The sequence below is a fragment of the Protopterus annectens genome, chromosome 9.part0, assembly GCF_019279795.1.
Source record: "Protopterus annectens isolate FY-2018-M chromosome 9.part0, PAN1.0, whole genome shotgun sequence".
NCBI classification, from domain to species: Eukaryota; Metazoa; Chordata; order Ceratodontiformes; family Protopteridae; genus Protopterus; species Protopterus annectens.
Window position 1 is genome coordinate 1,938,120,692 of NC_056743.1, and position 27,578 is coordinate 1,938,148,269.

Sequence of the window (27,578 nt, forward strand, 5' to 3'; positions counted from 1 at the left end):
CTACTTGTGTCTTACAGCTGTGATTCAATTCTCTTTTAGAAAAACTGCAGAGATGTAAAGTCATCCTCCTGTTGGGGGGTCCTGGTTCTGGGGTCAAAATTCAGGCAAAAAACCTGGCAGAAAAATTCAACTTGCTGCATATATCGTTTGAAGACCTACTACTGGAGAAGGCTGGTAGTGCAACCTCAACAGGTAACCAAATCAAAGAAGCCATCAAGAAAGGCAACCCACTGCCTACGGTAAGTGCCACAACTGCATGTCTTTTTAATGGCTGTAAATATTAGCTTTTCAGCCTGCTATGCAAGGATTAATGCTATATCACAGGTGAATGAAGGGGTCATATTTGTGCTGCAATGCTTGATATGTGTCTGCAGACAGTTTATGATTCCCATTTTAACTGAGACAGTCTAAATATTTACAAGGAAGCTCTCTTAATTCATACAGAACAAATGTTATAAACATGTAAAATTAATGTACAAAATGTAATGGCTTATTAATACAAATAATAGTGGAAGGGAATTAATTAATAACCATGGTCTTGCTTATCTGTGGTACACAGGTCATGAAATACTGATAATATTTGCCCTTATTGCTAAAGATGAAATATTTTATCTGCAGTGTACATGGTGATAGTTACACTTTGGATAAATTGATAGAGCACAGGGTCACATAATGACATTAAGCACATGGGAATTTTGGATACCATTAATGACTGAGGTTTTATTCCACTGCTGTACCAACTTCCCACAGGCTGATGTACACAGCAAAGTATATAATCTTACGTTCGCAGTGGGTTGTATATATGTCTGTCTAGTTCTCTTTTGCACTCACTAAGTGGCTCATATGGCTATGTCTGCTCCCTCAGCCCAGTGCTCAGTGTGTGTATAGTTGTGTCTCCTTCTGAACTGACTGTCAGGCAGCACTATGCAAAGCTGTATGTGCCCCACATGCAAACAATAGGTGGTATCCATTACCCGTGGCATAAATAAATAACTTGTTCCTCTATGTTTACAGTGGGTGGTCTACACGACTGTCTGCCATGCTAGCAATGCCACATCTACTCCCACATATCCTCAGCTGTGACCATGTCAACTACCCACCTTGATTACAGCATATGGTTTGGATAGACATTTCTGTTTCATATATTCACGATGAGAGATATCCTATCGGCAGTCTACCTAAAAGTATGTAGCCTTAATAAAAATGGGAAGAATTTAAACTGGACAATCTGGAGATACTTTGTTCTAGGAGAATTCAGCTTTCCCTTCTGGATTTCAATAAAAATCCACCCTATTCAAGGCCAGCAGATCAAACTATAGAAATAGCAGGGAAGCTTGCCTTCCAGACATGGTAAACTTGAACTGAACCAAACCAACACTATTTTCAACAGAGATCCTAAACACATATCACTACGTGTACTCCAAATATCTATAGCAATTATCTGTATACTATCTCTCTCTCTCTATTGGCACATTTAGTGCCACTCTCAATAAGCTAACCATGTACATTAATAAAATAATACCAAGCATCTTTATCTTCTTACTTAGTTGTAAAATCAAAACAAACAAAAAAAAAACCTAGAAAAGTGTGTGTCGCTGTATGCATGCATAAAAGTGAGAGTGAGATCGATTGCATTTTGTGCTCGTTAAACAGCTCTTTCACTGCTTAGCGTGTGTAAAATTAAAACAAATGGGTAATTAAAAAATAAATAGAAAAGTTTGTGTGTGTGTGTGTGTGTGTGTGTGTGTGTGTGTGTGTGTGTGTGTGTGTGCGTGTGCATGAGTTCGACCAAGATGCATTCGAAAGAAAGCGTCTTCGGTCTTCTAATAGTATTGGGTGATCCTATATGATATAAACTTCATCATTTTCTATGATTCTTTGTGGCTCAAGTTTCCAGTGTTTTTCAGCCACTTCAATACCATAATGTTTGCACAATCTCCAGTGTAACAGTCTCGCCACATTATTATGCCTTTCAGTATACAGTCCCTCTGACATTACTGTGTCGCAACCAGCAACAAGGTGTGTGACTGTTTCCAATTCGGTTTTACAAAACCTACATATGTCTGTTTCTCCCACATGTTCAATGGACTTTGTAAACCAGTGTGTATGTAGCCCATTGTCTTGGGCTGCCAACATTTCTTGGTTTGTATTTGCCTCTCCTTAACCATTCCTGCATTCGTTCTTGATCAACATTAGGCTCTTCCAGAAGCTTTCTATGCTTGCAACTATATTTATGTTTTTTCCACATTTCTTGCCTTCTCATCTGGTTCTTCATCTTATATTATTTATTTTGCTTTTTGGCACATTCAGTTGCTGCCTGGTTTTTATCCACTTCTGGCTTGATTTCCATTCCTGATTGACGTTGATATTCTTCTGCTAAATTAAGCAGAGACGTCATCTTAGATTTATTTTCCTCATGTTGTAAAACTTTCACTACATTTGTATCTTGTAAGGTCAGTAGATATGTGTGGAGTCCCACAACTGCAGATCTATACATGTAATCAATTTCAAGGAAGTCCATCCCTCCTTCGGAATGGGGAATATATAATCTTAGTATACACTGATTTTTATAAATCATTTGTTAAGCATGAAGCATCCTTCTTGTTTTAATATCCAGTCTATCCAACACTTTTTGGGGCCAGTCAATCACTCCAAAACTATAAGTTAGGACAGGAAGAGCAAATTGATTTATAGCTTGGATCTTGTTCCTAGATGTCAATGCTTTTTTCAGGATTAAAGTCTTCTAAAGTACTCCTTACTGAGTTTTATTCACATTTGTTCATGTTTTATTGCTGGTCATTCATCAATTCACAAATATTTATACACTCCCTCTGGCTCAAGTTCTTTTATATCACATTCTTGTCCCAAAGTGATGTTTTCCTGGTGCTGCAGTTTTCCTTTTTTAAAGGTTGGTTTTGCACATTTATCAAGACCAAATGACATTCCAATATCATCTGAAAAAGTTTTGACATCCTGCAGCTGTGCTTTCAGTTCCTCATCTGATGAGCTATACAGTTTTAAATCATCGACAAAGAGAAGATGAGAAGTCATTAGACTTTGTTGTTTTCTAGGAGCCAAATTGTAGCCATGGCCTAAGCTGTTAAGTAAACAGCTTAATGGATTAATGGCAAGGCAGAATAGCAATGGTGACAAAGAGTCACCCTTGAATATCCCCCTTTGAATTTTTTATCCCTGGGATAATAATCTGTCCTTTATCATGGCTTAATTGCAAAGTGGTCTGCCACTGTTTCATGGTGACAGTAATGTAGTCAATCAGTGTAGGGTGTATCTTATACATTTTAAGCACTCTTTTATCCATGAATGTGGGATACTATCAAATGCTTTTTTGTAGTCAATCCATGCCATACTTAGATTCTTCCCCTTTTTACAGTTCTCCACTATAACTTTGTTTAACAAATGATCCTTTGTTCCATATGACTTTCTTTTATTGCCCTTTTGTTCTACTGCCATAATTGAGTTTTCTTCTAAATGACTCTAAACTCTGTCGGCGTCAATCCCCGTGTATAGTTTATACGTCGTTGGAAGACAAATTATTGGTCTATAATTTTTAGGGTAGCTTGCAGGTTCACTCTTAAGTAAGAACATTGTTTTTCCTTTTAACCAGTTCGGTGTGTGTTTGGGGTGCGTATATAAATAGTTCTTGCACATGGCTAAATCCTCATGCAAAGAAGTTAATACTTTAAGCCAAAAGTTAGGTACTGCATCTGGGCCTGGGGTTTTCCAGTTAGAGGCTTTTCTTAACCTTGTTTCAATGTCTCGGGCTGTTACTTCATCCCATTTCATATCCTGTACGTTTAAACTTCTAAATCTTTCTTTTACTTCTTCTGTCCATTTAGCATCTTTGTTATGTTCCACAGGATCTTCATAGATAATTCTCCAAAATGTATCTACTACCTCTTTTTTTGGTGGTCCTTCAATTCCTTTTACCTTATTTCACAATTCTATATAAAACATTTTTGGGTCATCAATAAATTGCTTATTTTATGCTTTTCTCATATTTATCATTGTATTTTCTAAGTCTTTCCACCTGTTTTGAAATTTTTAGTTTGTTATCTCTAGTAGTGCATAATAGATCCTGGTTTGTTCATAGGTTCATAGGTTGGTACTAGGCTATTGGCCCTAGGGCCTATACAAGGCTAGCCATAACCATTCCCTGGCTATTTCTTCCCACACTATTTACTTCCCTGGACCGCTGTCTAACAGGGTGACTGACGGGATCCCCGAGGTGAATTTCCTTTCTCCCATCCAATCGTCAAGGTTCCTTTTGAAGAGGGCCAAAGACGTGCTCTGCTTGACATGTATGGGCAGTCTATTCCAGAGTCTGGGGAGTCTCTGGGTCAGGAACCTATCCCTCCAGCATGTTTTGTTTTATTCTGATGACAAGGTTTAGATCCCTGGAGTGTGTGACTCTGAGGGATTGGGATTTCTTTGAGTGTAGCATGTCCAACAGCTCTGGGTTTGACATGGCCTTGTATGTTAAGCAGAGATTGCCTCTGAGTAGACAATATGTGAAAGAGTATAGCTGGAGTTCTTTAAGGCGGTCAGCGTAGGGCATCTGCTTTAGGCCTGTGATTCTTTTAGTGAGGTATTTTTGTGGCCTTTCCATTTGATGCAGATGTCTTGAGAGGTACATACCAAATGGGGCATTGTATTCTATAATGGGTCTAATGAGGGGTGAGTACAGTGGGACAATAACCTCCTTTTTTCTGGATGAAAAGCCCTTAGTGATGAGGTGTGCCACACAGAAGGATTTCCTGACTGTTGTGGCGATGTGGTTATCGAGGGAGAGACCACTGTCCACCTGTGTCCCTAAGTCTCTTATCACACTTTCGGTGTTTAGTGTACTGCCACCTATGTGGTAATTCACAGGTACATGTTTTTTTCCCAAAGGGGATAACTATACATTTCTTGGCATTGAGCTTGAGCCCATGGCTCTGGCACCATCTGTTCTAATACTGCGCATTGCTTTTATCACATCTATCTTTCTTAGTATTTTTGTTGCTCTAGTCCCTCTTATATAATCTTATAACAATGACACTTCTTGTCTTAGCTGCTTTATAGTTTTCCCTGTTCGATATTTCCATGATGGTATTCACTTTTGCCCCCTCTTTTCCCTCGCTACCCTGTGTTCCTGTGGTAGATCTTTATCAGTTATTAATTTAGCAGCACAGTAATATATTCTGTTTACTTCTGTTATATCGCATGGATCTCAATGGGCAGTCCTAATTACTGTGTTCATTTGTTTTATCAAGCTTCTGATTTTTGGGGTTTTATTAACCTTCTCTCATTGATCTTGCGATATCTGTCTTTGTCTATTAAATCAAGCAACTCTTCTCTTAACTCCTTTTCTTCCATACTGAGGGCACATCCCTTGTTTTCCATTTCCTGCGGGCATTCTATAGAAAGTTCTATGACATCATCTTGTGTCACATTGTCTTCAATTTCATCCTGTGTCATCTGTTGTTTTGTCATATGGAAACTCACTGGCCTATCACTCCTCAACATTGACTGCATCAGAGTTTCCACAGTTTCCTGTTCCTTTCCTTCCTGTCTAGCTTCAAGTGAACTTTTATACTGGTTTCCTGTGGAAGGCTCCAAAATATCTTGATATGGCAGAAAATTGATGTCTGTGCAGTAACAGAAATGTGGTTCAAGGCTCCTGAGAGCACCCCAGCACTGGATGCAGGTTATTTAAAATCAAGAGGTACCATACCTTTCTACCTATTAGCTCAAGAAACTTGGACCGGAGCACAAAAGGAGGGGGAGTATCTATATTCATAAAAGATACCTACACCTCCAGGTTAGTGGCACTGCATGAAGCATCGGAAACCATCCATGTGCAACTAACAGCAGGCAAAACTGCCTTTCAATTTGTAGCCTGCTACAGAACACCCTCCCTATTACAGAAACCCCACTTGGCATTCCTGAGAACACTGGAGAATATGAAGGTCTCTCCAAACACTATGTTACTGGGTGACTTCAACTACCCAAGCATTGACTGGGAAAACTACTCAAGCCCAAACACCCTCGTCCAACGGTTCCTTGAATTTATAAACTCTAACGCAATGGAACAACTGGTCACCACTCCCACAAGAGGGAACAACATATTGGACCTGGTCATCACCAACATGGGGACTCTATGTTCCACACCAGAGGTAAACCCCTCATTGGTAAGATCAGACCATAAACAAATTTCCCTCGACATCCATATCCCATCCCCACCCCCAGCCAAGGAAATCACTGTAAAGAATTTCTCAAAAGCCAACTTTGCACTTCTCAAGACTGAGGTGGAATCCTTCAAAGCCCCTGGGCCAGAGGATAATACAGCCCAATCTGCAGAATCCTTTACAAATGCATTCTATGAGCACCTGCAGGAATGCATGGATTGTGCTATCCCAAATAAAACCAAGACTCACTCCTCCAAAAACAGGAGACTGGTCTGGTGGACCCCGGCCATAAATAAGCTATACAGCAGAAGGAGGAAGCTACTACAAGACACAGCAAAATCCCAAAAAGGGAAGGCATCTCTGATCAGTATTAGCAAGAAACTTCGATCCCTCATAAAATCATCAAATGCCAGCTTCGAAAAAAAATTGCCCTAGACACTAAAGATAATCACAAGGCCTTAGGCTTTTGTATACTGGCCACATGGGTGGAAACTCCCAGATATGCTCTGAATTGTTGCATAACGGTACAAAATATACTGAACCTACAGACATAGCCAACATCCTGGCAGACAGATTCAGCGCAAACTTCTTCCCCCCCAAAGGAGCAAATGCCTATCCCAACTGAATGTAACCTCCCTGACATCACAGATGCACAGGTGAAAGCTGCCCTCTCCAAAGCAGCAAACACAGCATCTATGGGACCGGACGGTGTCCCAGGCTGTGCCTTACATGAGCTCCAAAAAGAACTGAACCCTCACATTAAGTCACTGTTCAGACTTAGACTTACTACAGGATATGTACCCAAAGAATGGCGTACAGCTACAGTGGTCCCACTCCACAAAGGTGGTGCCACAACGGACCCAGGAAACTATCGCCCCATAAGCCTGACTAGTCTGGTCTGTAAAGCTATGGAGCATATTATCATGGAACTCATAAACAAAGACATTGTGAGCCTTCAGACACTGGACCCTACCCAATTCGGCTTTGTTAAGGGCAGATCTTGCCTCTTAAACCTAGTTGATTTCTTTGAAACAGTTTCCAAAGCCATAGATGAGGGCAAGGTAGTCCACACAGCCTACCTGGACCTCGCAAAAGCCTTCGACACAATACCCCACTTGGGCATCATAAATAAGCTTGCCAGCTTAAATATCAACCCCTATATCACAAGATGGGTTGCAAACTGGCTCAGAGATAGAACCCACATGGTCAGAATCACAGGTGTCATGTCCGAATCCAAACCAGTTACAAGTGGCGTCCTACAGGGCTCAGTTCTGGGACCTCTCTTGTTCGGTATATACTTCCCTGAGGTTCAGGCTAACATGGGGGGATTATGGCTGACAAAGTTCGCAGATGACTGCAAACTGGGGGCCATAATCGAATCTCCAGCTGACACAAGCATTCTCCAAAAGGGTCTCACAGAGAAGGATGCTTGGTGCCAGAGCCACAGCCTCAAGCTAAATGCTAAAAAGTGCATAGTCATCCCCTTTGGGAAAAACAAGGTGCCCACAAATTACCACATAAGTGGTAATCCATTAAGTACGAAAGAAGTAATTAGAGATTTGGGGACCAACGTAGATAGTAATCTCTCCTTTGATAATCACGTTGCCAAAGTGGTTAGAAAGACCTTCTATATAGCCCACCTTATCACGAAAGGGTTTGCATCTAGATCAGGAGAGGTCATTGTGCCCCTCTACTCGTCACTCATCAGGCCCATAATTGAATACAATGCCCCTTTTGGGATGTACCTTACCCGACACCTGCAGCAACTGGAGAGACCCCAAAAGTACCTCACCAAGAGGATCATGGGCTACAAACAGATGTCCTATGCAGCTCAACTAAAGAAACTCCAGCTCTACTCAGTTGCTTACCGCCTACTCAGAGGCAATCTATGCCTGACGTACAAAGCCATGTCAAACCCAGAATTAATGGACATGCTCCACCTCAAAAAATCCAAGTCCCTTAGAGCTACATGCTCCAGGGACCTAAACCTCAGCACAAAAATAAATAGGACATGCTGGAGGGACAGATTCATTTCCCAGAGGCTCCCCTCACTCTGGAATAGAATCCCAATTCATGTTAGACATAGCCCCTCGCTGATCATCTTCAAGCGAAATCTGGACGCGTGGATGGGAAATTGCAAATTCACCCCTGGGATCTCTTCTGTATCCCTGCTAGACAAAGGCACAGTAAACTAATCTTAAAAGGGTACCTTCTGTGACCTACTTTACAGAGGCACAGTAGGCTAATCTAATAGGGAGGCAGAAGCCAAATACACTCTGGCTAGGCTTATAAATGCCCTAGGGCAGATAACCTAGTATCTACCTACGAACCTATGAACCTATGAACAGGTCACCCATTCTCTAAGCAAGCAGTACTGTCTAACAGGGTGTGTGTTACTCCGGGTCTGTGTTGTTTACACAGTATTTGGATGTAGGACTCCACAGGCAAGGGTGTCCACAGCCCTGGAAGGAGCTTATTCACACAGTAACACACACCCCGGAAGACATTATTGCCCTCAGAGAATGAGCTGTCTATAAAAGTGTTGTGTGTTTATTATTTATTTTTATTAGTATATTATTATTTTATATATATTTTTGTTGTAAAATAGTTCCTCTGCCTAATGTTTCAAACTTGTTGTAGAATGTGTAAATGGTGTTGGTGGCAGTATCTTACATACAAAATATAAGATTTTCAAAAAAGTATCCAGATACTTATATTTTTTCGATCCTTAACTCATAAAATTTGTGGTTTGTTGGCAATCATTGACAGTTGACGTCACATAATAATGGCATTCATTTGAGTTTCAGACTTTATATCCTTCAGAAAATGCATGCTAACACAAATCCTGTTATTCTAGGAACTTCCTAAGTTTATAAGAGCAATATTCAAAATATGTTACTATTTTGTAGCCTTTGTCTCACCTTTATTTCAGGCTTTAACCAAATTTCTAGTTGATAGGTGTGCGTACATCCTAACTGCTACTGCTACTGCTGTATCGATCTCATTCTCTCTCACACACACACACACACACACACACACACACACACACACACACACACACACACACACACACACACACACACACACACACACACACACACACACACACACACACACACACACATACACACACACACACACACACACACACACACACACACACACACACACACACACACACACATACACACACACACACACACACACACACACACACACACACACACACACACACACACGCATATACACGCATACATGCATATACATACACACACACACACACACACACACACACACACACACACACACACACACACTTTTCTGTTTTTTTTGTTTTGTTTTAATATTACTTTTAATTTTACATTTGCTAAACAGCAAAAGTGCTGTATAGCGAGTGTAAAATAATGGCTCACTCAATCTTACTCTCATTTTTAAGCATGCATGCACATGCATTTTTTCTAATTTTTTTCTTTAATGATTTTTCTTTGTATTAATTTTACACTCACTAAACAGCAAAAGCGCTGCTTACTGAATGTAAAATAATGGCATCCGTTAGCTTTGCTACAGTCCAAGCTCCATGGCAGCTTAATATGCTGCCAAGAAACAGAGGACTCATTTTTGAGAAGGTATTATCTGTACATTAACAACCTGCTGGAGAATATTTGTTCTCCAGTCAAAGTGGCAATATACAGGTCACCCATTCTCTAAGCCAGCAATAATACCCAACAGGGTGTATATTATTGTCTAAATGGCACATTCAGAACCAGTCTTTTTCATTTAAGACCAGACTTGAAAGGTTACCCCACAGCTTACTACTGATCTGGGAAACCATTACAGCTAGGGATAAAGCTTGGAAGACAAGCCCAGAGAAATATTGTTTTAGAATTCCAAAGGCTACATACAAATGTTAGACTTAATAACAACGATCTCAAAGCTAACTCTGTCAAGAATATGCAGGAAAGATAACTTGGTCAACTGAAATAATTCTGGTAAACATTGAGAAATACAGTCACCAGGTAGAAGCTGTTTCCCAAATGGGAAGCATTCACTACTTTTATTATCGACCTGAGGGGCTCACCCAAACAAATGACTGGTGCCAGAAACATGACCTCAAACTGAATGCCAAAAAATGCATCATCATCCCTTTTAGGGAGAATGACATCCCCACAAATTATCACATTGATAATTTGGCACTATGCACGCAATCAGTCATGAGGGACTTGGGAACCCAAGTTGATAGCAAATTAACTTTTGACCACCATATTGCCTCCATTGTACAGAAAGCTTTCTACATGGCCCACCTCATTAGTAAGGGTATCTCATCCAGGGACAAGGTAGTCATAACATCCCTGTAGTCTTCCCTTATAAGACCGATTATTGAATACAATGCCCCTTTCGGCATGTACCTCACAAAGCATATGCAGCAGCTGGAGAGACCAGGAGAATCCATGGCTTCAAACATCTACCATACACAGACAGGCTAAAAGCCTTGTCCCTCTACTCGGTCTTCTATAGACTCCTCAAAGGTGACCTCTGTCTGGCATACAAAGCAATCTCAGACCCTGCCCTGATGAGACTGCTGCATATACGCAAGTCAAGTTCCACTCGAGTAACCCGCATGCGAGACCTCAACTTGGTCTGTGACATCAATAGGACTTGTTGGTGGGACAGATTTGTGTCCCAGAGACTCCCCTCTTTTGTGGAATAGACTCTCTCTCCATGTAAAGCAGAGTACCTCATTAAACCTTTTTAAGTGCAACCTGGGCAACTGGATGGACAACAGAAAATACAACCCTGGGATTCCACCTGTGTCCCTGATGGACAGTGGCTTAGGGTGCAAACTTGTTGGAACATGGGCTAAATTCTTGGCTAGGCTTGTAAGGGTCTCAGGGCCAATAGCCTAGTAACTTCCTATGATCCTATGATCCTGATATAAAGACAGTGTTGTACCGGTCCGTAGCCACTGATACAGAACTGTTGTTTAACAGTGCCTAAACAGTCACTCATTCTTTTACCTACAATACTCACCTTTTCTTTTAAACAATTTATATTTCTCATGTGTCAAATGTTTTGTATAAATTCGACTGACTCTGTAAAAATGAATATTATACCCTTCACACCAAACTCGTAAATCTCCATTACCAGTTCCATTGTAGCTGACTTCTGAACAATTGCAAACCTTTTCTATGGCCAAAATACTTGAAAAGCTTTACAATTAAATACTAGAACACATTATTAAATATATAAAGCAGTAATCCTGCCAGCATCCTACGAAGTGTTCATTTTCAAAAGGAAAATATAATGACTTGACCAGCTTTGTGTTACACAGCATGCAAGTAGGTGCTGATGAATTTCAAATCATGGCCTCCCTGTTCACTGCACAGTACCTTAAACACCACATACTGTTGTCACCTAACAATACTTTTGTCTGTTACAGGATGTCATAGTAATGGTACTGCTGGAGAAGCTGGTTAATCACCTTGACACCCACAGGGATTTCCTCATCACAGGTTTCCCACAAAACATTGATCAGGCAATGGAGTTTGACAAACAGGTATGCAAGTATTTTTTTTTTTTTTTTGTAGTTTGACAATATATGCCTATCGTATATTAAATAGCTAAGGCAGGCTTTATAAATATTTGCTCAAGTTCTGATCTGAGTAATAATGTGACAACAGTTCATGGCATCTGAGTTTTCAATAAAGACAGCACTTTTTTGAGGGGGCTATAACCAAAGGTCACTAGGACATATATGTCACGTCTTTTGAAAATGATCTTTTATTGAAAGGCACATGGGGCAGGACACCCTCAGTTATCAGTAATTTTCCCATATAACATGGTCTATCTAAATAGATCTAATGTTAATAATACCAACATGAAAAAGTATCTAACAAAAAAAATCTGAAACATCAGCAAACCCCGTTACAGCAGGGAAGGGTATATTCCTTTTCCCCCTGTGGTGCAGTCTCAGAGTCGGTATATTTAAGAAGCAGAGGGTGTGGGAGGCAAAGACCCTTATATCAGGAAACAGGGGGTTTGCAAAAACATTGGTTTTGGATGTGTTCAGTTTCTACCAGTATTCTGTGTTTAGATATTTTTTATTTTTGTTAATATGTTTTTCATGTTGATATTATTAGCATTAGATCAGTTTAAGTATACCTATAATATATGTAAGCTATGTATGTATATATGTGTGTGTGTATGTATGTGTGTGTCTGTGTGTGTCTGTATGTGTGTGTGTGTGTGTGTGTGTGTGTGTGTGTGTATATATATATATATATATATATATATATATATATATATATATATATATATATATATATATATATATATACTTCAGAATGTCGACTGTTCAGAATGCCGACCTTCATATGGCCAACACCATATGACTGACATTCCGAAAGACCGACATCCTGAAATAGCACCATTTACCTACCTGTAAACATAGTAAAATTGTATTATGCAAGGGGGAAAGCCTCCCTGCACTCCCCACACCCCCTGCTACTTAAATATTCTCACTCTGAGATCGCACTACAGTGCAGGAAAGGAGACTCTCCGCTATCATTTGTCGGCCTTTAAAACGTTCGCTCATATGGTGTCGGCCATATGAGTTACGAACATTTGAAAGTTCGAACAAATGAAGGGCTCCTATATATGTATATATATATATATATATATATATATATATATATATATATATATATATATATATATATATATATATATATATGAGAACCTATCAGTTCTAAGAAAGAACGCTTACCCAATGACCAGATCACTGAGATCACATCGCTGACAGAGCAGATCTTCAACAATGGTAAGTATAAGTAGTGCGGAATGGGATGCATTCCCGTTTCCACAATGTGGTGCGATCTCGGAGTTGGTATATTTAAGTAGGGGGATGTGGAGGGTGCAGGGGGGCTTGCCCCCTTGCTATACATGTTTCTTTTTTTTTTTTATTTTATTGCGGAAATGGGAATACATTCCGTTCCTCAGTAGTTATACTTACCATTGTCGGAGATGTGTTGTGTCGGCGATGTGGTCTCTGTAAGTGTTCTGTCATGGATCTGATACATATATATATATATATATATATATATATATATATATATATATATATATATATATATATCATCATCATCATCAGCCCCCTTTTTCCCATTTTTCCTACATGAGGTCGGGGTATTGTGTTAACTGTCACCATCTCTCTCTCTATTCAATACCACACTCTTGCCTTCTTCACCACTGTCGCAGATCTTTCATACAATCCATCCACCTCTTTGCTGGATGTCCTCGCTTCCTCTTTCCTTCTTGCTGTCTGTCCCAAATCTTCCTCACCATATTGTCTTCTGCTTTTCTGTGCATGTGTCCAAACTACTGCAACCTGTTCTCTTTGATCTTTTCTGCAATTGGAGCTACTTTGGCTTCTGCTCTTATGTCCTCATTTCTTCATCTGTCCCACAGTATGCATCCTACCACCCTTCTCAGGCACTTCATTTCCATCCCCTCAAGCTTCTTCAGTTGTTCTGCCTTTACTGCCCAGGTTTCTGTACCATACAGTAGTACTGGTTGCACCACTGTCTTGTACACCTTACTTTTCAGCTTCTTTGGCATTCTTCTTATCATAGACTACACCTGACACTCTATGCCAGTTGGCTGCAGCCCCTCTGATTCTAGCTTTGACCTCTTCATTCAGACTTCCCTTCTCCTCAGCCACCCCTCCCAGATACTTGAAGCTGTTTACCTGTTCCACTATCTTTCCTTCCATCCCTATTCTCAGCTTCTTCTGATTTCCCCAATTTGCTGCCATTACCGCCATCTTATCTGTGCTTGGTTTCATCCCGTGTGCCTTCAGTTGCGTATTCCATTCTCCTATCCTTTGCTGAAGTTCTAACTTCTAGCTCAGAGTCTGCCTGTAATGCCACATCGTCTGCATACAGCAACTTTGTTGATCTGTCCCCTCTGACCTGTTTGCTAATGTAGTCCATCACCAGTATGAACAGAGGTGGGCTCAGAGATGAATCCTGGTGTACACCCACTCCCACTGGGAAAATCTCTGTGGGGCCGAACACTGTTTGTACTTGAGTCATTGGGTCCTTGTACATAGCCTGCACTAATTCTACCAATGTTTCTTGGACTTCAAGCCACAGCAGTACTCCCCAGATCAGCTTCCTTGGCACCTTGTCATAGGCTTTCTCCAAGTCTAGGAATGCCCAGTTGGACTCTCTCCTCATCTCATACATACATTTATACACACAGACATAGATGTATGCATGTATGTATAAATATATGGGATGTGAACCATTTGTTGACAGCTGCCTTCATCAGGATATGGCAAAGACAGTAGAGCTGATCAAACATCACTACCGTTTTCACTGCTACATCAAGGAAGAGTGGGGATCAGGGAGACTGCCCTTTCCTCACTGTGGTGTGATGTCCCAGTTGGTATGTATAATGAGCAGGGGTGTGGGGGGTGTAGAGGGGCTATCACACCCTGTTAAAAATGTTTAAGTTTAGTCAATCATTTATGGATCAATGATTAGTCATGTCAAGAGGAGGTAATACACACACACATACATGTATATATATATATATATATATATATATATATATATATATATATATGGATCTATGTTAGAAGCTTGAATTTTCACAAACTTGAAATTCATATTATCGAGACAATAAGTTTCCAAAACTCGAACTTCAAAGAAACAACAAAAATCTACCTTTTTTCTGCATTTTTGCAGGGGTGCAAGCTCTCCTGCACCCCTACACTACCTGCATATTATATATACCAACTCTGAAATTGCACTACAGTGGGGAAAGGTAAATTCTCCAGTCCGCACTGTACCATGATCTCCATTCAAAAGCTTTGAGTTTTCTGAAACTGAATCATATTTATTTATTTATTTATTTGTTTATTGATTTTAGATTTGTTGATCAGGTTTGTCCGTCTGGGCTACAATTGTCAGTTTTCAGCGGAGGCCCAAGGAGAAAAGCTCCAACAGAGAAATAGAAATTTTACATATTGAATACATATAGAATACATTCATCAGTACCACACATTACTGCATTACAGTGCCACACATTACATTCATCAGTACCACACATTACTGCATTACAGTGCCACACATTACATTCATCAGTACCACACATTACTGCATTACAGTGCCACACATTACATTCATCAGTACCACACATTACTGCATTACAGTGCCACACATTACATTCATCAGTACCACACATTACTGCATTACAGTGCCACACATTACATTCATCAGTACCACACATTACTGCATTACAGTGCCACACATTACATTCATCAGTACCACACATTACTGCATTACAGTGCCACACATTACATTCATCAGTACCACACATTACTGCATTACAGTGCCACACATTACATTCATCAGTACCACACATTACTGCATTACAGTGCCACACATTACATTCATCAGTACCACACATAACTGCATTATAGTGCCACACATCACATTTATCAGTACCACACATTACTGCATTACAGTGTCCTACATTACACTGTGGCAAGTGAAATACATATAGAAATGCATTCATCAGAGGAATACATTCAAAATTACATATTATATACATAATAGTGCAATAGTTACACAGCTGAAATATTTTACTAGTTATGTTTGTACAGTGATGTACCAAGAGGTGAAGATAAAGTAGTAAGTTTGTTTATTGAAGGGAAGGAAGAGAGAAGAGAAGTAGAAGGTTATAGGGGTGTTTACGGGGGATGATTACATTAGCAGGTCCATTTTTCATGAAGGTATTTTTTTGTAACAGTTTTGAATTGATTGGGATGTTCAAGAGATCTTATATCTAGTGGTAGGTTATTCCAGGCCTTGGAAGGGTTAAAGCTATAGACTAGGTGACCCATTTTGGTCCTTGGTTTGTAGATTTTTAGTAGGCCTTGTTCAGAACTGCGGAGTAATCTAGTGGGGAGGCAATGAGAGATTAGATATGAGATAGTTAGACAGAAAGAGGGTTTGTAGACAATGGAGTGAATAATCTGAAACTGGTTATACTGAAGCAGATTAGGTAATTCTAGCCAATTTAGTTCTTTTAGTGAGAGACAGTGATGGGACTTGTAAGACTTTTGGGCAGCAAATTTGGCAATCCTGTTATAAGTTGTTTCTAACTTGTTTAGTAGTCCAGTGTTGAGGCTGGTGAGAATTTGGGAGCTATAGAGTAAAGTGGGTAAGAGGCAGGCATTTGAAAGGGTTAGTTTTACTGTTTTGATAAGAAGATATTTTTTGTTTCTATAGAGGAGACCTAACTTGAGATGTGTTTTTAGATGTGTATTCAAACATATTGTGTTAACAAAATGAATTTTGGGTTTCTGAAAACTCGAAGTTCTGATACAGACCCATATATATATATATATATATATATATATATATATATATATATATATATATATATATATATATATATATATTTGCACACACAAATGCAAACACAAGGACCCAAGGTGAGGTGTTCCTGCAAAAAACACACATTTAGAGTGAGATTCAAACTTCACCATTATTTTACAAGAGTTGCACTTAACTGCAATAGAGAGTCTCAAATTCCCAACACGTTTAATATAATTAAATAGTAAGTGAAGTAGATAACTGTTATCTCACAATCAAAGCTTCCACAACTTCAAGAAAGGTTCTGGAAAACGGACTAGTTTGCTTATTCATTGTTAAAGAAAGATCATATTTTCACTGGTTTAATTGCATATGGAAAAAAGGTATTTGAATAGAATTACTAATATTTCTACATAAATCATTTTGGCTAGAACAAGATTTCTATGTGTTAAGTACGCTTCGAGTTACCTGAAAAGCATAATATACCCTGTTAACACCAAGAAGATAAGTGTTACAGCCTTTCCATAACAGCTGTTGTGGGAAAGAGTTAAAGGGGAAAAGGGGAGAAAAGAAAACATAGTGTTAAATTTATGATGCCACTTTATGCCATCTGATGGCATGCTGGTCATGTAGATACAGAGTATATCTAACCCAGTTTCATCTAACAGCAGTATTGGTTAGGAGCTGGAAATGGTGGAGTATCTAGTGGTATGTTAGGAGAGGGGTTGTTACTATGAAGGAAACTGTAGAGGCCAATTTGAAAATGGATGACCCAAAGAAAACAGTAGCCAAAAAGTAATGTTTACCACAGTCAGGAATACTTCAGTGGGCAGCATGTTTAAAAAGTCAGAAAAGGTATTCATGATAAAGGTGGTATGCTATAGTTTTTAAAATGGAGTTTAAAATATGTTGAAAAGAAAAATCATGTTTGCTCCATCCTGATATGTAGTAGTAACCTATGGTCACTGCCGGTTCACCCATCCTGGGAGGAAGGAACCATGTTGTGTTACTGCAGAGGCTAGACATCATGACTGACAGCAGTACATCTTCTAGAGCTGGGCCTAATGGCATGTCCACGGTATCACTGAGTACCCCCATGCCAAGGCTGCTTTGGGATCTAGGAGTCAGTACTTGAAAAACCTTCACGTCTGCCTGGATGACAGCCTCCAATAATTGGTTCATAAGGTCAGCAGGTATGAGGAAAAATAAAAAAATATAGTGAATAAATAAATAAAAACAAATCAGAATGAAAATGAAGATGAATTTAAATAGGATTGTGTAGAACAGCTGGTAAACAAATGCCAATAGTCAGGTCTGGCTAAATATTGTTCGTGAATATCATATTTTGTGATTCAAGTTTTCATTCTTGATTTATGATAAAAATCTATAAAGCAAAACAAAAGCTTAAAATATGAGCTTGAATGCAATTCTAAGAATATGTTTGCCTTCTTTTTTGACAGGCAGTTTGTCCCACCCATGTGATTCATATTAACTGTAGTACAGGTACCAGGATGACTCGCCTTCTAATAAGAAAAGAGTTACAACAATCCTACATGAAGGATGAAGCTTCCTTGAAGAAACGCATGTATGATTACTTCAAAACCATTGACAGCATAATTAATTACTACAGAATCTCGAGCCATGTCAAAGAGGTAAAGTGGTGTTTCTGCTAGGTTTTCTTTTGCATTTTAAGTCATCACAGTGAAACATAGGTTTATAGGTTCATAGAACATTACTAGGCTAATGGCCCTATAGCCCTTATAAGCCTAGCCACATTTATTCCGAGTTGCCCCGGTTGTTGGTGGTTATGTGAGTGAAGTTCACAGAGGTAAGGTCTATGGTAGTTGACTTCCTCTATCCAGGAGGGACATGGGCACCACCCCAGGAGTGAATGTCCGGTCACCTATCCATTGCTTAAGGTTGTGTTTGAAGAGCATCAGGGAGGGGCTCTGTTTCATGTGAGTTGGAAGCTTGTTCCAGAGAGTGACCCTCTGCCAATTTGATTTACAAATGTATAGCATTTCCAACAGGGCCAGGTCAGAGACTGCCCTGTAAGCCAGGCACAAGTCACCCCTTAGCAACCTGTAGGAGACAGAATACAGTGACTGGGCTTTCAGTCTTTTCATGTATGACTTTTATTTCGGTACCCTGTAATTTCTTGGTGAGAAACCTCTGTGGTCTCTCCATTTGTTGCAGATGTCTGGTGAGGTACATGCAAAAGGGAGCATTGTACTCAATTATTGGTCTAATGAGGGATGAGTATAATGGAATTATAACATCCTTAGCTCTAGATGCGATGCCTTTACTTATAAAATGTGCCACATAAAAGGATTTTACTATGGATAATGATGGTTAAAGTTCAGAGTGTTGGCAGTCTGACTACCCAGATCATGTACCACTGTGTCTTCTCTTAGGCAGGTGCTGCCTGTAATGTAATTAGCAGGGATGTCAGCTTTCCCAAAGGGAATAATAATGCTTTTTTTTTTTTGCATTTAGCTTTAATCTGTGGTTTTGGTACCAATCATTTGTCTGTGTTAACCCTGTCTGCAGTATATTAACATTGTTGGGGGACTCGGTGATTGCTCCCAATTTGCAATCATCAGCAAACTTGGTCAGCCAAAGGCTATCCAAGTTTACCTGGACTTCTAAGAAATAAATTCCAAACAGTAAGGGGCTCAGCACAGAAACCTGTGGTGTGCAACTGGTGATTGGTCTTTTACTACAGGTAAAGTCACACACACAGTATGTGTCCTGTCAGTGAGTCAGTTGGCTACTCATCTGGTAATGTAGGGGTTAATTCCCAATTAGGAGAGTTTCACTATAATACCTGAGTGGGAGATTGTGTCAAATGACTTAGCTAGGTCAAGATAGGTGTTGTGCACCATCTTTAGATTACCTATGGCCTTGTTAACAAGTCCCATAATGATTCTTGTCATGGCCTTGCAGATGAGGCTAGTCAAGCTTGTGGCCGTATAATTCCCAGGGTCGGTTGATGGTCCTCCTTTGTGCAGAGGGTGTTTGTGCTGTCCTCCATTCCACCAGAACATAGCCAGTTTGCAGGCTGTAGTTAAGCAGGGATCCTAGTGGGTCTGCTAGATTATGGTTTAAGTTGTTTAGAAAGCAACCTGGGATGTTGTCTGGTCCCATTTATGCAGTGTTTTTTTGGCCTTGGACAGCACAGAGGTGATCAGCTCTCTTGAGATAATAGGCAGGTATGCTTTGGTGGATGACTGTAGGGAACAGGGATGTGAAGTTTGCTCCATATTTGTCAGCTAGCAGGTTGGCTATTACCTCCAGCTGAGTATGGGTAATGCCATCCACAACCAGTTCAGCACATAGCTGGGTATTCCCGTTTAGATTTCAGATGTAGTTAAAGAATGCCTTGTGATTATCCTTAACTAGTGAAGTGCTTTGTAATTAGCTTTGAAGGACCTGACAAGATCTCTAAGTTGTTTGTTTAAGCTAGATAGGGATTTCTTCCTCTGCTGAACCAGTTCCATCTTGTTCTTGGACATTTGTTTCTTTCTCTTTTTGTATACCGTGTTTATTCTAGGGGTCCGCCAGGGTAGCTTGTTTCTTCAGCAAGACCTTGTTTTAATCCAGTTGGTTACAGCCAATGCTATACAACTGCTTAAGTGATTATACAGAGCATTGGTGTATATCTCTGCTTTAGAGTCTATGTTATCTGTGTTTGAGGGGGGCTTTGAAGCTTCTTAGGCCATTACTTAGTAGGTGGTACTGTGTCTTTGAAAAATTCTTAATCGTTTTTGAGTTTGATGGGGTATCTGGTCTTATAATTACATTGAATGAGACTGATTTATGGTCCAATCTTACCTGGGAAGAAATCACACAGGTGGGGGGGTGCAATGTTCTCCCATGTGAGTGAGTACTATGTCCAAGACATCTGAGCCTCTTGTGGGTGTGCTGACTAGCTGTTCTGGAGCATTTGCATTGACAAAGTCCAAGTACCTCTGAGCCAGCATATTTGTAGTCATGTATGTTTCCCAGTCGACGGTAGGATAATTAAGTTCACCCATGAGTAAGGTGTTGGGCTGTATGGCAAGTGACTCCAGTAAATCCAGGTATGCAGTACGCTTTTCCTGTTTCATGGTGGGGGACCTATAGCTAGCTATAATGTGGTTGCTTCTAGTTAACTGGACATGGAGTAGGTGAAATAAGTCATACTGTTTGACCAGTCTCGAGGTGTACTTATCCTTAATGAAGATGGCTACATCTTTTCCTTTAGTTCTTTCATGCTCAGTTTGTTGTCTGAACGTATGGAAGGCATTATAGCCCTGCATGGCCGGGGTGCTTTCCATGCTTTTGAACCCTGCCCCAGTGACTGCACACACATCAGCAACTTCCAAAGTGAGAAGTGCTTCCAGGAAGTGCAGTTTCTTGTTTAGACTCCCAGCATTAAGCAGCAGCACCTTGAGTTTATCTAGAGAGGATTTTGTTATATTGGGAGGTTCGTTATTTTAATACTGCCAAAAAAAGAAAGGCACAATTGAGGTGGCTAATGCCATTGTCACTATCCAAAAGCCTAGAGGACAAAGGTGTAGACCATCTCTGGCAGCGCAGCATGGCCTGTCGACCTTGTCTTCCCGAGCTGACAGATATTGGATCCCCTTGGAGTGACACCAGAAGTTAAGCCAATTGTTAAAGTCAATATTTTTTTGTTTGTATTGTAGTATCATCCTTGGAGAAGGTAGAATGCTGCTTAAGGCTAGGCTCATACCTGCCTGTGATACACAGTCTGAAAGCTCAGTCATATCTCTCTCTTCATATAGCCCATTCAGGTACGTCTCAAGTCATTCACCCCGACATGGACTAAGACAGAGTCATACAGGTAGTGGTGTTTGAGTGAGAGGACGGATCCTGGCACCTGACTGGCAGCTACCACCCACCTTATGGGCTTATTTGTTCAGACACTGGTGTGTGTTATGTGTTGTGGTTGCTTTTGTGCATTGTTATGCGTGTAAGTTGTTTCCATTTGGGAGGCCTCTAACATTTTTGGTAAGTTGCCACTGAGTACCTCCGCATATGTGGGTTTTATGTGTCATGTCCTTATTTAGTTTGGGAAGTGTGTGTGTGAATTGACAACCAGTTTGGCATTGATTTACCCTTATGTGAGTGTCTTGCTTCCAGTTTCATAGTGTAACTACAACTCTCACATAAAGAATTTGTTTTAGGAGTAAGTTATTATTGGTATATATGAGACAATTGCAACATTGCCTCAGAGTAACCATGTCTGTCAGGCTGGCCAGAGAGATGATGGGAACCTGTCCATCCATAATAGCAGGCTGTTACTGTACATTTTATTAGGGAAGATAATGGGTTAATTTCACAGGACTGTGCTGGTAGCACCAGGACTACAAGAGGGACCTGTACTTTGTGTAAGCTAAGGTTGACCAATAAGACAACGCTGCTCAGTGTGCAACTGGGTTGCTCTTAGAGCAGCAGAAACACTTGGAAGGGTTTCACTGACCAATCTTTAGGGAAAAGCTGGGCTTCTAGGCTTTTGCATCTATACAGGGCACAGCTAACCACTGCTGATTGAAGAGACGCTCCACACAAATGTGAGGCTTAAATTTTAAGCTAACTACCAATCAGGAAAGCACACAATAAGCCTTTCATGAGCAACCCCCAACTCAGAGAAGTTAGATTGGCACAGTTCTGCCACAAGGGTACAGAAAACTACCTTCTTAATGTAGAATAGCTGGTTTGGACCCCAAGTGTAACAAGACCACACAAACTACCTACAACTAACAGATACAATGTAATACAGTGCAATTAACTACTTAAAGCACAAGTAAACAGTACATTTTTTGTACCAAGAAGTGCAAAAAATAACAGCAAATAGCTTAAGAAACTGCTAAAGTACAGTCACAGTATGCATAGGAGAAGTGAAAAATACTTATTTTTGTCTTTTTGATAGTGGATTGCTCCAAGTGAAAGCAGATTCTTGGCAATCAGCAGCAAAGTCACCAAATAATGAGCATCTCTAAGTATCTATGCCAAATCCTGCACAAATGCAAGGCTTAAATACAAGCAAAGAGAAGCAAGTTTTAACCTAATTACCAATCAGGAAAGCATGCAATAAGCCTTCCACCAGTAATCACCTACTCAGATAAATTAGATAGTACACTTCACCCCAAGGGTGCAGAAAAACACCTTAATGTAGTAGAATAATTGGGTTGGAGCCCAAGTGAAACAAGACCACACAAACTACTTACAACAACCATACAATTAACAGATACAATGTAATACAGTTCAATTAACTACTTAAAGCAGAAGCAAATGGTACTTTTTTTGAAACTGCTGAAGTATAATCACAGTATATAAGAGAAGTGCAAAAAAAAAAACATAGAGTCCTTTTGTGTGTTTCCCTGCTCAGATAGACCAGGTAAACACCTAGTGCCATTAGAAGAATAATCCCAGTCATCCTAATGTAAAAGCAAAGTATAGGAGTGTCTGGAGTGAAATTATACCACAAACAAACGTAAAAGATACAAAATGCTACCACAAACAAACTTAAAGATATGGGTACAGCAGTGTACCCATATACAACTTGTAAGTATGTGATTCAGTAAAAGTACTTTGCTTAGTATAACTGAGCCAAGAGCCACTGAATTGTACATAATTTATACAAGTCTTTCGGCTTTTCCCGTTTAGGGGTCGCCACAGCGGAACTCCGGTCCACTCACCGCCTGCTCAGAGGTGATCTGTGCCTGACATACAAGGCCATGTCCAACCCTGAGTTAATGGACATGCTCCACCTCAAAAAATCCAAATCCACCAGAGCCACGAGAGCAAGAGACTTAAACCTCAGCACGGACATAAATAGGACGTGCTGGAGGGATAGATTCATCACCCAGAGACTCCCTACGCTATGGAACAGAATCCCGGTCCATGTGAGGCAGAGCCCCTCACTGGCTCTGTTCAAGAGGAGTCTTGATGAGTGGATGGGAGATCATAGGTTTACCCCGGGGATCACCTCTGTATCTCTACTGGACAGAGGTACAGCAAACTAATGGGTATAGTATTCTCGGTTCTACTTTACATAGTCGACAGTGCATAACACCGACAATGCAATGATCGACACCACATAATCGACAGTACAGAAGCACGACACCTCACATGCCCGACAACGAAATAACCGACGGTTCACAAACACGAAACCTCATACGCTGGACACACCACAATAACAACAATCAACAAACAAAACACATCCCCTTTCCAAAAACCACACACACAACACAAGCACACCAAAATCCTTACAAACCCACACTAAAACTCACATACACAACTATCTACAACCCTAACCCTAACCCTAAGGTCCGTCACTATCGCACACTCAGCTAACCCGCGCCCTAATCCTAACTCACTTAACCCGCCCCTAACCCAAAGACTATCACTACCGCACACTTACCTAACCCGCGCCCTAACCCTAACTCACTTAACCCGCCCCTAACCCAAAGACCGTCAATATCCACACTTACCTTACTCGCACCCTAACGTCCGTCACTACCACATACTTACACAGCCTTTTCCCATGTCGGTATCCTCGGCGTCGGTGTTTTCATCCGTCGGCGTCGGTCTTCTCCATTGTCGATCTTCTGGCATTCACGATTGCTCTGTCGATGTTCTCAACTGTCGGCTATGTAAGGTAGAACCAGTATTCTCAACCTAAGGGGTGGCGAAAGCCACATACATTCTGGCTAGGCTTATAAATGCCCTAGGGCAGATAGCCTAGTATGAACCTATGAACCTATGATTGGCAGTGGATTTTTACGGTGCTGAGTTGCCAGCCTGACGCCCAACCTTCAAAGAAGGCACGCCCATTCATGCTCGCACCTACCTGCATGTCTTTAGCATCACTCGACCACGAGGAGGACATGCAGACTCCACATAGAAGGCGCTCCAGCTGAGAATCGAATGGGAGAACCTCTTGCTGTGAGGCGACAACGCTAACCGCTGCACCATCGCGACCCAATTGTACATAATTTATAAAGGCACTAAAAACAAGATAAGCTGATTAATAAGCCCTGCAGCCAATAAAACTACATGCTGAGTGAACCTAATGTCAGGTTCCCCAAAACATGGAGACTGAATGGCCGAAATATCCGATTCACATATACTAAGTCTGAGATGCTTTTTCTCAGAATGCTGTGGTCTTTTTTTTTGGCACTCGGAAATTTGAGTGCTGACTTTTCAATAGGAAGCTGTTTTTTCATGGGATACAGCCAGAATCATAAAGCCACACACAAATTTGTGGTGCAACATTATTTATTTAACATTTCTTTCCCAGAAAGTCTGACTTGGAACTAAGCCAATTTTCAGCAGAGGCCTGGGAAGAAACACTCCAGTTGCATGTCTTTGTGATGTTTGAGGAAACCAGACCACCTGGAGGAAACTCACATGAATGCAGGGAGGACATGCAGACTCCACACAGAAGGCACCCCAGCTGAGAATCGAACCAGAGAACCTCTTGCTCTGAGGCAACAACACTACCGCTGCACCACTGCATCTTCCATATCTCAAACAATGTCCGACCATATTATCAAACAATATTTTTTAAATTATTGTATTAATGCAGAAATATATCCTTGTGTATTGAAATACCTCCACAGTCAATGTCATGGTTTGCTTAACAACAATCTGAGTTTGCTTTTAGTGAGTTAGAAATCCTGACTTTAACTGCTGCTAATATCTGTTGTCTTTTATTATTGATTCAATTAGTTCACTGATTGCATTTATTTTTCCAGTCTTACTCAGATTATGTCAAGGTGTTTCTCAAGGATGTAACTCAGCAAATATGTAGATGTTGTCTCCTTCTCGAGATTGTATTAATGCACTGACATTAATTAGAGTTTGCATTTTATTTATTTTCTTAGCTTTCTGATTTCATTTACATAGGTCATTCTTTTTCTTACTGTGGATTACAGAACACGTGTATGTGTGTGTGTGGTTTTCTTTTTTTATGCAGTCTAGTACCTCATCTTTCTTAACTATTTGGCTAAGGTCAAGTGTAGTTCCCTGAAGAAAGAGATATCAGGGTTCCTATCAGATAGTCGAACTTTTGCAAGTTCAAACCTCATATGGTCGAGACCATAAGTTCGAATTTGCAGAAGTTCGAGCGTTTCAAAGGAAATCACTGTAAGGGGAGGTTTCCGTTTTGTTCAATGTGGTGCGATCTCGGAGTAGGTATATTTAAGTAGTGGGGGGTTGGGGGTGCAGGGGGCTTGCCCCCCTGCTTACAACAGTTTATTTTGTTTTCTTTTCTTTTTTTTTTTTATCCATAGTCGAAGTTTTTTAACTTCGAACAGGATGGTTTGAACATTCCATGTTCAAAGTTATTAAACTTCGACTGTAATATAGACCCAAGATATCATGTGCTTTCACCTTAAGGTGTACATCATGGATTTACTATGCTTTTTGTTTGCTTGACTTTAATGTGCTGAATTTGCTTAGTCATTCCTGAATGGGAAAATCTTCATGTGGCACCATTCACTACTACTTTGGCTCATATTCATTGCACTGCAGTAACCTACACAGCAAGCGGCCACTCCATTAAGTTCAGTTGTCTCCAAACCAGACCTTTAGTCCCACAAGAACTACCACTTCTGGCACACAGAAAAACACATGAATTAATGAAATGTGAGGTAGAATATACAAAGCAGTATGTGGAGACTTATTTAAATATGTCATCTGATGAAAATGTTTTAACTATGCATGGGTAAGATTGTGCATGTCTCTGTGGAGCAGAGGGATGGAGCCCTGAGTACAACCCTGGTAAACAGGGTTCAGTTAGTGAGCTGATATGGAGGATATCACCACATTTCCACAAGGGGAATTCCACCCCAAGTAACCCAGACCCTCCCTTTGACCTACTGTGTCCCTGACTGGGCACAACCTTCCCTACCCACTTGGACAACAACCTTCCTTCCTCCCCCTCTTAGCTTAACTCCTTCAGTATTGGTGCCCACTAAAGGAATCCCACTCACCTGAGTCACAGTCGACACTCCATCCTTCTGCTCCATGGTGCCAGGCACAATCTTCCCCACACATAGTTAAAAACGTTTTCATCTATATCAGTTGTGATATTTGAATAACTTTTTGTACACTCTGACTCACATTTCAGTAATTCAGGTTGTTTCTCTGGGTGTCAGCAGTGGGCAGACTAGAAAATCCATGATGACTGCCTTTCTTATAATGTCAGTGGTTACCAGTTCCTGGTGGTGTCAGCCTAACTGCCAAGGAAAGCTTACCCAAAAGCAGACATCAGCTGAGTTTGTATTGTGTTTCCTGTACTAACATGCAGCAGCAATATTCCTGAAGACCTACTCTTATTGGTAGGAAGGACACATAATCCTGCCATAACAGGTTCCAGTTTTACATCAGGTTCTAGTTTCATTTAAAAAATGCTGCCAGGTTATAACATCTTGCAAAATATGGTACCACACAGGTCAGCCACCCCACTATAAAGACAATATAGCATACCTAGAAATGCTTAGGGGTGTTCAGCTGAAGAAGCCACTGCTATAATTTGTATTAGTACAGGCAGAAAAACAGGAGATCGACTTTGAAGGAAAAGAAGTAAAACGTTTTATCATTTGCTGAGGTAATATACTTGTTTATCTAACAGTGCTCTTAAATAATTTGATTTTATTTCTTTCTTTCCAGATTAATGGTGAAAAAGAATTAGAACGTGTATTCAAGAAGTGCTGTAAAACCCTCACATCAGTTCTGAAATGCAGATGTTAAGCCTTCAAGATTACATCGTAATCCTCACCCATTTTTCCCGTACTACATATCATACATTACAGTACTTGGGATTCTTATAAATACTTTAAAATGCAAGTAAAGAGGGAACTAAACACATGGTCCAGTCTTTAAACAATAAAAAGCTAATAAAGCTCATAAAATTCAAAGCAACCTTTATAGTGTTAAAATGGTAAGCACCTTCACAATACACTTACTGCTTCTTCAGACCAATACGAACAAC

The 27,578-nt window shown here is 40.4% G+C and overlaps 1 protein-coding gene across 1 annotated transcript; it reads left to right on the forward strand.

Moving 5' to 3' along the window:
• Positions 1-27,492, forward strand: LOC122812334 (uridylate kinase-like). The gene is made up of 4 exons (XM_044084745.1): positions 1-239; positions 11,626-11,742; positions 18,031-18,222; positions 27,257-27,492. Exons 2-4 carry the CDS (start codon positions 11,638-11,640, stop codon positions 27,335-27,337), a joined length of 378 nt encoding a protein of 125 aa, XP_043940680.1. The 5' UTR covers positions 1-239; positions 11,626-11,637; the 3' UTR covers positions 27,338-27,492.
• Positions 27,493-27,578: the final 86 nt, after the last annotated feature.

Bases quoted from the DNA above. Each gene is read 5' to 3' on its own strand.
- LOC122812334 (XM_044084745.1), top strand. From the start codon at position 11,638: ATGGTACTGCTGGAGAAGCTGGTTAATCACCTTGACACCCACAGGGAT. The intron at 11,743-18,030 runs GTATGCAAGTAT...CTTTTTTGACAG, and splicing joins CAATGGAGTTTGACAAACAG to GCAGTTTGTCCCACCCATGT. The intron at 18,223-27,256 runs GTAAAGTGGTGT...CTTTCTTTCCAG, and splicing joins TCTCGAGCCATGTCAAAGAG to ATTAATGGTGAAAAAGAATT.